This window comes from Corvus brachyrhynchos, unplaced genomic scaffold (genome assembly GCF_000691975.1).
Source record: "Corvus brachyrhynchos isolate BGI_N302 unplaced genomic scaffold, ASM69197v1 scaffold249, whole genome shotgun sequence".
Lineage (NCBI taxonomy): Eukaryota > Metazoa > Chordata > Aves > Passeriformes > Corvidae > Corvus > Corvus brachyrhynchos.
In genome coordinates, this window is record NW_008240226.1 from 1,725,244 (window position 1) to 1,739,064 (window position 13,821).

The 13,821-nt window shown below is 34.6% G+C and overlaps 1 protein-coding gene across 2 annotated transcripts in view; it reads right to left on the reverse strand.

Annotated features, from left to right (window-relative positions):
- Positions 1-13,821, reverse strand: part of FSTL5 (follistatin like 5) — a 276,394-nt gene that overhangs the window by 117,807 nt on the left and 144,766 nt on the right. For both annotated transcript variants that reach the window (XM_008641923.2, XM_017745135.1), the window contains exons 5-6: positions 13,398-13,594; positions 3,945-4,065 (exon numbers count right to left, since the gene is read on the reverse strand). In XM_008641923.2, coding sequence (XP_008640145.1) covers positions 3,945-4,065; positions 13,398-13,594 — 318 coding nt within the window. The remainder of the gene's footprint in view (positions 1-3,944; positions 4,066-13,397; positions 13,595-13,821) is intronic.

Consider the following 13,821-nt stretch of genomic DNA (forward strand, 5'->3'; position numbering starts at 1 on the left):
GAGTAGTTTGTTCAACAACATAGTGAAGATTATTTTTAATCCTATCTGTGTTCAAAATCTTACCTAAGTGTTTTTAAGTACTACTTGAAATCAAAGCTGGAAAAGTGCACACCAGTAGTATGCTTGATTATCACTACCCCCTTTTTAGGCCAAGGCTGAGGACACAAATTTCCCTTATGCCTTTTCTTACACCTTCTCAGCCTTCTCATTATTCTTTCAAAAGTTCTTTTGTGCTTAATAGAGAATGCTGATGGACAGTTGCCTTTAGAAAATGAGATCTCTTTAATGTTCATCAAATTCAAATACGACCTAAAGGATAATTTGTTAACTACTGTACATTCTATATTTTAGCAGTACTAGGTACAAACTGGCTTGAAAAGAACCCTTGTGGTACTGCTGTGTATAAAAACTATGGTGCTGTGACCCTGTGACCCCTATTGCCCTTGCCCAACGTCTACCACCTTGTCTTAGCATTTCTGTGCTCATATGATTCTGATTCCTGTTACAAAAATAAAAAAAGAAAAAAATACACAAACAACTCTTTAAATTGTGTGGAAGCTTTGAATAGGATCAATTTCTCCTTCACTGCAAAGCCAAATTTTCTTCACTGCCATTCTGAGTGAATAAAAGTTGGCAACACATATTCCAGCAGTTGCACAAACTTCAAGGAGAACTTGACATTTCTCAAATCCACCCCTTCACTACAATTAGGGATAGAGGCAATTCCACTGGGAATAGCAGGGATTAAATAGAGATTAAGTTCCATATGTACATTAAAATGGTAAATACAAAGGAATGAAAAACCCATGAAAAACACACTGTCAAGTTCAATTGATGGGATCGTGCAAGAGGTCAGAAATTCTAGAAGCACTTTTTAAATTTAAATTAAAGGTTATGTCTTTTAAGTGTTTCTAAACAACAAATAACACTAAAATATTTTAGAAGACAATCCCCTGTAAATACCATTACTCAGTTATAATCTTTCACTCACTATATAGTAATGAAAATAATTTGAAAAAAAACTTTCCTGTTTTGTTTTCTATTTGTTCTACATGTTTGAAAGTGTCTGAGCTGGTGAAAAATAATCTTTTTCATATTGTAAAATGGGATCATTTCAAACATATTATTATATAACATATTATAACATATAATCATAATGGAACATAAAAATACTAAGAATATTAAAATTAATTAATCATGAATATATAATAAAATAGAATGTAAATTTGAAAATATTTACGTTTTTAGAAGAAATTCCTGGCAAAAAACCAGGTTTATTTATATTTGGAATAAGTATTTGCAACCTCCCTATGTCACTTTATTAAAGAAAATGAAAACGTTTAATTATTTTGTAGGTGGATGCTTAATTCAGGAAATTTTTTTTTGTGGAATAGTGTGTGGAAGATGTGTTGTGAGTGCTTCTTGTGTACATTTCCATACATGGATCTTGTTCCCTGTCTATATTAATTGCCTGTATCCTGGTAAATCCAGACTTGGCATTATGAGTACCAGCTCACAAGCTTTGCTGTAGGCGAACAACACGGGCCTCGGGAGAGGGGCTGACACATCTGCTTTACCTTGGGCTGGCGTGGCTTGCATGAAGAGCTTGGTTTCAGCTTTGTGCCATCTTGTTTAGCCATATGAACAGTAGTCAAGGGACCAGGTGCCTCATTCAATTTGTTTTGGTTTCCCTTAGCTTAGTATACTTTTATAGCATTACATAATTTTTGTTAATGCTAGTGAGGTAGGTCAAACTGACTGAATTCAAATTCTCTTGAGACAAAATGAAATGGAACTACCATTAGTCGTCAAATTTATTTCAAGAGTATTTATTCTACCTTCATTACAGAAGGTTATGTTATGACACATTTCTTTGACTTTCTGGACACACAACATACAATGCAGTAGCAGCTGTTTTTAGGTTTGATTTTTCATTATGTAATGAATACATATAAATTTTATTAACAACACAGAAAAATGAATCTTACTCTAGAAATCATCTTCCAAGATAGCCTTATAGTTTTAAACAGGGTCTTCTCCACTATTCTATTGCAACAAGGAAACCTAAATGATTCTTAATCTTGCATAATCTAATGTTTTCATTACCATTCATATTAAGGCAATGCTTAACATACCATATGGAAATTATTTTCATTATTCAAAAGTCCATTAAAAATATATAATGAAAAGCTATTCTTATGTCTGGAGTTTTACAACTATACAAAATAGTCCCTCAGAGACACATCAAAATCTTATTTGGAAGAATTATGTTATACTTCCATAAATACAATGTTTGCAAAAAGCATGCTAGTGCTTTAAACATGTCTTTAACCTTCTTGGATTGCTATATATGTTAAAGGCTTCAATAGCAATTTCTCCATCTGTGCACATGATCAAGATCTAGAAGTACAACATCTAGCCATATAATCATAGCTAATGTGTGTATTTCTACAGATGCTATATAATTCCATACATTTTTGTAAGCCAAATTTGTATCACAACCTATAAAAAAGAAATTAAGGTATTTCTTAGTGTTTTGTTGCTGCAGATCCATTAATTTATCTCACCATCACAATGCCCTAGTATCTCCCATTTTCTTCCCCCACCTCATTTCTTGGCTCTGCTCACACTTCTTTTGCATGAGTTATGGTCTGACCCTTCACTTAATCAATTCAGGTCACACAATAGGATTGGGGTGGGATGTGGAAGGTGAATATTTTTCTGCTGACTTAGTAAGTGACTCAGAAGAGAGACTGTGACTGTTAGCACACTGTAAGAAAGGCAGTCAGATAACTTCAGGTAGCAGGATCAAGTTATTTTTAGGAGCAGTACGTAATTCGTTCAGCTAAGCTGCATCACAAAATCCCACTTTCTGAAAGACTTTCAGAGAAAGAAAAATCTAATTCAATGGTCAAAACTAAGAAACTTTCAGGTAGTCTGTCTTGATTATTCATTTCAAGTTTATTCTTCTTGCTTTCCATGCAGCTATTTTTTTTTTTTTTCTAATATCAATTCATTACTTTTTAGTTTAAAACTTAAGGCAGTTTTTTATCCTTTTTTCATTTGATATCACCTAAAGTGGCTGAGTGCTCATCTGCCCAAAGATAAAGTACAAGCAGACTAAAGGAACAGGCTGTAATTACTCAAAATGAAGATACATTAATGGACTAGTCAATGTATAATAAGTAATTATAAAAAGAATTTAGGACAAACTTGATCTCGTGTACTGCCACGTTACTCAGTTTGGAGCAACAGCTTTTAAACCAGTGTCAGATTTCAAGATTCAATCGTAAATTTGAGGTAGATAAGAGTGAAAAATCATCAGTTCTTATCTGGATATAACAAAATATATGGATATTACATTTAACATACTGTATAAAAGCTCTTAACACCTTTCTTCCATCTGCTAACCCAGTGGTTTGATCAAGATATTTGTTTGTACTGTGCACATTTGTCCTGAGACCCCTTTGGCATCCAGAGAACAAATACCTTGCAAAACTACACCACAAATCCTTATCTCCTTCTGAGTCCTGTGAAGCTGTAAGGCACCCAATAAAAGTGGTACATTTGTTGCTGGGTTTGTCAAGAATGCTCTTGTCAGCACTCATACGTAAAGGGTGTGGGGACGTATTTCGGTTCCACTGAGTATGTCTTGACCACACTACTTTCCACTAGTGCACCACACAGACTTTACAATGCATGTTGGCATCAAGAAAGGTTATCCATGAATTCTCCATTACCAAAGTCCTTCATAAATCTAGAAGCTACTAGGTATCATTGATTTCTGCTAAAAAGTTTTCTGCTATGTCATGACTATTAAATTGCACGAATCTAAATAAAGCATCCAGATGTTTCAATACTCAGAAATCAAACCCCGCCATTTAGGAAAACAAAGCAAGAAAGAGAAAACAAGGCAGAAAGAAAAGACTAATCTTGGTACTTACGAAAAGCTCTGTAGAACTCTTCTAGAGCTAGGTGCTTGTCACCATTATAATCATCATATTTCAGCAAATCAAACACAGAGCAGTCAGACGGTTCCTTGCCAAGCTCATCCCGTTTTATCACCTGACAAGAAAATTATAACCATGAAATTACATTTGAACTCTTTGAGTTCTCTGGTATAATTAATTGTTTCTAATAATCATTTAATAGATCATTTTAAGGTTGCTGTGGGGCAATGAACTGCAACTGTGTAAAGTCAGGGATTTCCAGTTACTTTGTAATTATTTATTAGAGTTTTAAAAGTTAATACCTTTAGGACAGACTCTCTGAAATTACACAAAAGTTTTTAGAATATACAGACTATCCATATAATGGAGATAGACTGAAGCACTATAAAGACACCGGGAATTTTAAAGCTGATTTTACTTTATAAGTACAGGAATGGTGATTAAGAAACATTCAAATATACCTAAAATAGTAATTTCCAGAGTACAAATGGCATAATATCTTTTTCCTCTAATTCCTAACCACAGAAACCAAATGCAGACACTTTCAAAAATAACTAATATAAACTCTTACTACCCTACTAATTGTATCAACTTCTTATAGGCTTTTCACAAGCCTATTACCTTAACAAAGACCTGTTACATAAGTAGCTGACCTGAAAAGGCTCCTGTTTCTCAATGGGGACAAATAGAATTTGTGAACAGATCATAATTAATAGCTATTCTATTTTTAACTCCAATGAACTTATCCCAGAGCAATGTTCTTTAATAAATGCACCATTATTTTTTTTTAAATCTGCGTATGTTGTAAGAGATCCCCTTACATTCCAGCCGGGGAATTTTTAAGATGCTGAGAGTGATTCAGAATTGTTATATTGCATGGGACCATGTATTAGAAGTACTATCACATAACTGAAAGAGCCAAAACTGATGTAACTTTTCATAATACTGCTCAGTTTACAGTTTTGTATCAGGCACAGAAGAAAGGACTATAACTATAGTTAATTCCCAGGTAAAATAATTACTCTTCCAACCCTTTATCAGTCTCCCATGAAAATTGAAAAGCCATTATATTTTTATTAATGGAGGATATCTTCTGAAAAACAAGGGATACAGGGGCTTTTGTGTTTCAGTTGCTCTGCAAAGGAATTCATTCAGTTACTATTCATGTAAACACAAAATACCTAAAAGAATAATAGGGAATAACAGGAGCATTAGAGGAAAAAGAAAAGACACATTTTATGCTACCAGAAGTCATCTCCTACATAATAATATAAAAGCATTATAAAAGATAATCACCTTGTTAGTACATTAGAGAGTATGAAAACCATTTACAAAGATAAGAAAAATCACTACAAAACCACCTTTTGCTATTATCAATTAAAAATACATACTGTGTTACCTGAATATTAGTGCTAGCTACTTCCTATCCTTTAAAAGCCTTTTTATTGAGCTCACATTAAAGTGAATTAAGAAAAAATGAAATTGTGTAGATCTTGCAGCTGGTACATTAAGGACAAAAATGCAGTCTGGGAAAAATTAGTAACTCTAAACCCATTACAGTTTAGAAGTACTAAATATGTAATGGTGTGCACTGGAAACTTTAGCAATCACTGAAATTTCAAGGCCTTGGACATTTAGTAAGAGAAGCATTGTTCCTCTCATTGTTTCAATGTTTTAAATGCTTGCTTTCACTATCTTCAATTGTACAAATAAAGATGAAACTTTACACTTAGGTGTAAGTCAAAGGTTGAAGAAAACCTTTTTAAATCCCCACAAACACTTGCCTTTATAGTACCAGCTTTTAAATATCAAATTAGTGTTCTCAGCTTCCATTCTTTGAACTAAAATCTGTTATCTGTTAAAAACTGACCAATTGAAAAGCAGCATATTTTAAAAAAGAAGAATCATAATTAAAAAAAATATTAGAATTATTGTGCTATTTCCAATAATGATACTATAGACAGGTACATTTCATCATCCTGGCAATTTTTAAATTTTTTTCCTCAGTAGATCTATCATTTTGATTACAGATATAAGATTCAATGTTTATTTTTGTATATACATCTTTATGCAGATGATATACTTCGGAGTTCTTTGGAAAATACACTCGCTGTTGATAAACCCTCCAAACGCATCTGTGAGGACAGATTTTAGAAGGTACAGACGTGATTTATATGGTGATTAATCTTAATTATCTGTGATTTGCTACTAGAAGAGCTGTTCCAACCTGAATTCTCTTGTGCAGGATCAAGCCATGTCCCAGCTTTCCAATGGGATCTGTGGATCAGATCAACTCTGTGATCAGAAGCAAAATTCACCTTTATGGAAATTTTGGGTTGTTGGTTGGCTTTTCCTTTCGAAGGGGTGGGGTTTTATCACGAGATATCACTCAGAGCTAGGTACAACTCAGGTGGAGGTGGTTTGGATTTTGAAAAATTACTGTAGCAGCTTGAAGTGCAGATCTACTGTGATATGAAGTTACAAGCTAAATGAGATTCCAAGAAAGCCAATATGACAGCCTGACAAATTAAGGTTGCCCACTTCTTTATGGAAGTTTTTTGCAAGACATTAATTTACTTAAAAGCCTAGGATAAATAGAATAAAATTCCATGCATACGATACACCACCATGTAATCACACTTGTGTTTCACAGATGATCCAACAATGTGCCTTAAATTTTAAATTCTATTAATCTCTGTCCATGGAGAAGACTAAAATTCAAGGAAAGTATTTCTTAAGCCAATTCCTTAAACCCAGACTGTCTACTCCTTGATTAAACTAAACAGACAGCGTTGTTCAGGAGGCAGAAGAAAAACTGGGAAAATTTTCAGCAAGTCACATGCTAGAAACAAAATACTATAAAGGTTAAAGCCTGATTAAGATTGTCTGCACAGTTTTATGGTTGTGCCATACAAATCAAACACAGATTATTTGATTTCAAACCTTTAAGATGAAAATTCATACCAGAGAATGTTAGCAAATATTTATGCCCACAATTTTTAGTTTGAATTTGCATAAAGACAGTGAAGCATTTACTTTCCATATTATAAACTGGTAAAAGGCAAAATATACAGAAAACTGTTCATGGTTCATTGTGAAACCCTGTAAATGCTGAAAACTTAAAAACTTATCTATATTTTCAAGTTAAATATGTCTTTTCCAAATTATGAAACTTATCCATCGCAATTTAATACTCTTTGAAACACAGAGGAAGGACTTGCATTTTTTGGAAAAAAATTACATTTCTAAAAGATATAGCACACAATTATCTATTGCCTATGAAACACCATACTATTACCCCAGTTCAAATCCTCTCAGAAATTTAGTCAGTACAACTCCAAACTTTAGAACACTGGGAAACGTAATCTTATTAAAAATTACAAACTGCACATCAGAATAGATTGTGTCATTCATTTTAATCTGATTTCTGATAGTCAAAATGAAAAATCTGCAGATGTTATGAAACTAGATCACAAATAACATAACACATCTTTTGTTAGTCCACCTTACCTGAAGTATTATCAGTCAGTGTTTTTTTGTTTGCTTGTGATTAATGGTCTTTATATACCACCCCAAGGAAACTGCTATATAAATACAACTACAAACAAAACCTTCCTTTAAATCAAATATGGTCATTCAGTCAGTGTGTGTTCATCTTCCCTAAAAACAAGTACCTCATCACCGCAGTGCCACTCAGGGCTTGATAAAACACCAAGTACATCAAACACCAAAAACTGTGAGAACTGTGCTTCAAATTAATTGTGACTGCACAAGGGGGGGTTCAATTACTTGTTCCACCATCTTCCACAGCAGTATAACCTTTCATAAATTAAAAGAATTGATTATCATGAAACTAAATTGATAATAAAGGTTGGTAAATTGTTCCTTGCTTTAACTTCCCTTAATCTAGTTAAATCAATATTCTTATAATTTACCAGCAAGTTCTGCAGGGCAGCAACACCATCCTCTTACTTGATGTCTACAGTAGCGTGGTATCTTTGATATATGTAGAGTGAGTAAAGATACTGGACTTCTGCATCACAGAATGACGCAGAAACCCCTGAGGAAATGGGTATCTGCACTGCTAAACCCACACGAAGTGGCCTACAGAGGCATGTACTCAATTGCATTCAAATGCATTATCTCAATACTACCCCAAACCAATCAAGTTACATAGCTCAGACATGAGATCTCTTTCTGCAAACTACTCCAATGAAAGGCACATTTCCCTGTCTTTCCAATTCTGCACTTAGCAGAGGGAAGACCTAATCTGACTCAGAAGATATAAGTGTGTCCTTAGGTGTCTGCAAATATAATGCTAGAGATGCCTAGCTCACAGTGTAGGACCAGAATAGGTATTAGGGCCACAGAGATAGGCTGGGTAAAATTCTGCATCTCAGAACTAAACCCAGAACCACCAGCACTCTGAGCCTGTGGCTCTGGACTTGACCAAGATAAAACAAGATAAATGAGTGCAAACAAAATCCTGCACCATTATACTTTGTGTCCACTTCCAGATAGCATCAGTCATTGAACCTTCTCAAGAAATGAAGCTTACTCCTGCTTCCTTCACAGCATGCAAGAATATAACTGGAAATGCTTAAACCTGATAAAACCAAAGGCAACTAAGGAAGATCAAGATGTTACAGTTTGCATGATGATCACAGTGTTTGTAAGCTTTATCTAACTCCTAATTCCTAAAAGAGTCTTAATTCCCACCAATTTTAAAATTTCATGTAGGGTTCTTATTTTTATTTTGAACCTAGAATTGAGTATAGCACATTTAGTTTTTCCTAGAATAGTGATAGTAAAAATAGATAATGCAACCTAAATAACATGTCCCTAATTAATAGCAGAAAATAAATAGAACTACAAATCAACATGGAAAATATTCTTCTGCTTATGTAACATGTAGGGAAAACCAAAGTTGATTAAAAACACAGAGACCCATTATTCCTTCTCTGAGCTCCAAGTCCTCCAAATAACTCTTAATAACAGCACTGATTAGATGCAAAATCAGAAGTCATGAAGGTAAAAATTTAAATGCCAAGGTCCAACCAAGTATTTTGATCAGTTTGATCAGAAACCAAGTCTGACAGATGCAATTTATGTAAGTTGTATCTCTGCAAACAAGTCCCATGAAGTATTGGCTGGCATAAAGTGCCACAGTATTGTCATTAATAAAGAAATACAACCAAAATAACTGTGGAGTATTTTCTTTTTGCTGATATAAGGATGAGTTTTTATAGAAAAGTAATGTATTTTCATTTGTCATATGTTAACCTGGTAAATAAAGGAAATCTATTCAGGTATTTGAAATTATGGATACTAGTTTATAAATAAGGATGTTAACTTCTTTCTTTGACTCTAAAACCTGATCATTGAAAGGAGGGAAAGGAAGAGGAAAACTTTTTATTATTACTATTATTATTGTTATTGTTATATATTCAACTTGCTTTCAGGCTATGTCACTTCCCTTTTCTGTAAAATTTTGCTTTCTGAGTTCACTAGTGTAAGAAATAAATAGAAAAAAAGCATCTCGAAGTCTAATCAAGTGTAGATTATTTCACTTCACATACTTCTTCCTTCAAAAAGGAACTTGAATTTCATTGTTGAGCAAGATGAAACATTTTTAGAGCTTATGCATCTTTCACTGACGGCTACCAGAACAGGTTTACTGTTTATAAAATGGCAGTTCCACCATAGCAGAACGACTGCATTCATAACTGGAAAAACACATGTTACTCCCATGCCTACCCATAACACTTCTGCTCTTTTTCCTCTTCTATATAGAAAAACAATATGGAGTAATCAAGCAGTCTACAGTGATAGAAACACTGGTATTTCATTTACAAATTTTTATTAAATTCGAATTTGGTTTTGTGTAAGATAAAATAGATTAAAAAAAGAGTCTGTTAACAACTGAATATTCATAGCTAACCAGATTCAATTATCTTCCATTAGGTTGGATTCTTTTAAAATGTTTCAAAGTGCTTTAAAAACAAATCAAACCCTTCAAGGAACCACCTCATCTTACCAGAAACCTTGCAGATATGTTGATCAGAGATGATGAAGATGATGAGAATCCCGCCTATTTCACGGTTTGCAATTTTGGAAAGATAGATACCCTCTCTGGTTAGTACCTACTTCTCAAACCAGAGTGGTCTAAAGTGTTAAATTTGTAAGTTCTTTCAAAATCATTTGCCAATATAGGATTTGGAAACTAAAATATTAAATGAATCAGACTCAGCGATTAAAGCAGTCAAGGAGGAGAAGAATTTACATCAGAAAAAAATGTCCATTTAGCCTGCATGGAGCTACATAATCCCACTGTTTTCCTATCACATTCACACAGTGTATGGGAGTTAAAATTCTTTTTAGCTGCAATTCTGCGTTGGACGACCCAGCCATGAAAAATATTATATCCAGTGTTGCCGCCTGTTCTGAGCTTCCCCTCCCCCTCCCCAAGACACTTGCCTCTGCCATGTGCTCTGAACCCCTTTGTTCCAAGCGCGGGCAAAGCCAAATGTACCTCAAACTCTTCAGCAGTGTCTGACTGGCCGCTCACCCCGGGTCCGCCCCCAGTCCTCCCCTTTCCCCTTCTCCCAATAAAAGAAAGGACCAAGGCAGGGCCCGTTCTCTCTGGCTTTGCATCCCTTCTGCAAACATCTCTTGTCTGTTTCTTTTGAAAGCTTCTAACTGCGGGAAATTGAGCGAGCAGAGGGCTGTATTTCTCCCTCTTTGCTTCTGCTGGTGGTATGTGCTTTGCAGCTGATACAGGTACCGATTTTAGAGCTCCTGAAATGCTGGATTGCCCGTGCTACCTCTCTGGGCTGCTCGAGGCTTTCGAAGGCATTGAACTACAAGCGCTAGCCGGTAAAAACCTGAAAAGATACCTCCTCAACCCAGGTGCTAGAATTGTTGAAACGGCAGAAAAAAATAGTCTGCCAATTTTTAATTTATTGCTATCATATTTGAAGTATTGAAACTACCAAAACAACAAAAAAACCCCCAAACAGACAAACCTTTCTTACTATTTGAAATAGGGTTTTTTTAAATAAAAACAATATTTTTGCTTTTTTGGGGAGAGGAATATTTGTTTCTCTTGCATCAAGATGCAAATTCACCTTATGACTTTTGATCCAAAATACATCAATAAAATTGGAGTGTTGCTGTCACCATTTCCAATCTTCAACTGATTCATTTCAATTTTACATTAGGTAGGATGACTATATAGACACCTATGAGATAATAAATGCAATCCAAGGGCCTGATTGCACAGCAAGATTGATGATATGTAAAATTTAAGATGCACTATAAACTGAACTTCAATATATTCACATGAACTTAAATTAACTCCAGGAGTCCTTGTTTTATGCAGAAAGTATGTTGCTTTTCATATCTCCTTAATATGATTGCATTTAAAATGCAGACAGGAGCTGTTATTTATGACAACTCTGCAGATTTCAAAATTTGTACTCTGAGCACAACTGAGAAAAATTCTCCTAATCCTGAGAACGTTTTCAGGAGTACAGTAATGTCTCCCTGGGGATTGTTGACCCTGGCTGGATACCACGTGGCCACCAAAGCTGCTCTGTTACTCCTCAGCTGGCTAGGAAAGCAAAAATACAATGAAAAGTTCATGGGCCAAGATAAAGTCAGGGAGAGATCACTCACCAATTACTATCATGGGCAAAACAGACTCACCTTGGGGACAAATTAACTGAATCCATTACCAATCAGACAAGAGAAAGATAAATGACAAATAAAACCTAATATCAGCAACACCTTTCCTCCAAGGGGCTTAACCTCACTGACCACATTCTCTACACTCTCCCTCCCCAGCAGAGCAGAGGGACAGGGAATAGGGGCTGCAGTCAGTTCATCACATGTTCTCTTTTCTACTCCCTCCTCCTCAGAGGGAGAACTCATCTCACTCTTCCCCTCCTACAGGAGAGAGTCCTCCATGAACTGCTCCAACATGAGTCCTTCCCCTGGGGTGCAGTTCTTCATGAACAGCTCCAGCCTCAATCCCTTCCAAAGGGTGCAGTCCTTCAGGAACAGACTGCTCCAGCACGGGTCCCTCTTGTCAAAACATACAATGACAAAGCAAAAAACACTAGCAATGAATTTACTGCACCTTAATCTGTAGGTTGAAAAATCTGATGTTTCTGCAATGAACTTTAGCAAAACCAAACAGCACATGTTTGGGATTTAAGGCTGACTTGTTTCCATACTTGTGAAAAAGCACTACTTTACAGCTGCCATTATAAATTCCTCTTTACAGAAAAAAAAAAATCATGGGGAAAAGTACATATATAAAGTTTGAAAACACAATAATTGAAGAATTTTTTTTATTATTTTAAAACTATGTTTGACACACACAGAAGAAGGAAAAGCAAACATGTAGCAACTGAATAGAGAAGAATTAAATATAGTTTGCAAATCTATATATGTGATTCCTATCTATGCTATGTATTCATATAGTATATTCATATATATATTCATATATAACACAGGCACCAAAGTCCTTTGAAAGTTGAAGATCTGAAAGACTCTAAAAAGCAGAAGGAAAAACCAATCTTATAAAAATAAAGAAAAATAGTTTTAAATCCATCTTTTGAAATACTGCACTAGTTGTTGGCCTGATACCTGTATTTGCAATCACCCTCAGGTCCTTGAAATTGTGACTAGAATTTTAAAAGTTAGCTGTATGGAAATAACTCCAACCTACCTCTTAATACTGCCATGCAACTTAAAACATAGGATAATGATCAACACACACATCTAAAAAATCCTACTTTTCTTGAACATTTAATTGGCTGCCTAGTAGTAGACTCATTAATATAGTTCAGCCATGATTAGGTTTCTGAAACACAGACCTCTAGTAAATCAAAGTACATTTGCCCCATCAACATTCTTTAATAGAATCAGTCATTTTAGGTAGATTAAAGCTGGTGCTGTTATGCCTACCAGAGTAGCAATTACTGGTTTAGATCTGTAATTAGTTAAAATTTGCTATTTAGAGACTACCGTGAACTCTCTTTGCAGGATTTTTTCTGTACTTCTCTAGCCCTAACTAAGATAAAGCAATAATACTTCTTTAGTATTACAGAAGTGATTGACCTCATTATTTTAATTTTTTTCAACTTCTACAATACATCTATACAGTTGGACTGGATGACAATATGCAGTGGATAATAAAACAACTCATGTAGAGTGTTCTAACACACTGCAGTACACTTCAAAGCATTATATTCAAATTACTAAATAATCACTACAGAATTTCTGAATAACTCAGCCATTCAAAAATTCTCAAATGAAGTTTTACACCTCAGAGACTCACATTTTCTAAAGTATCCTAAGACATGATATTCCATGTTTGTATGTCCTGACAAAGACATCTGAATAGTCACGGTGCTAACAGAAACAAAAACTAAATCTTACCTGAGATAACTCATTCGTGTCCACAAGTCCATTGTTGTCTGAATCAAAATAATTGAACATTTGATCTACAAGAAGTTTCTTTAATGCCATTTTCTCACCAACAGATTTATCTTTTGATTGTTCAATGTATCTCTGCTTTTGTAGATCCAGTAACACATTTTTCACTTCAGTGTATTCAGTAGGTTTGCATTTATCCCCTGAAAATAAAATACACAAAACAAGATTATTTTGCATTTGATTTCCTATTAAAAGTTTAAATGTAAACAAAACAAAATCAAAAACTAAAAAAGCAAAGAGTATTAACTTCTTATAACACTACAAACAGGGTTCTTTTAAGAAGTAAGAAATTAATTCTGTAGTGGTTTGATCCATAACATTTCCTTGTCTGGTCTTCAAATTAAGACAAAAATAAATTATTTCAGTT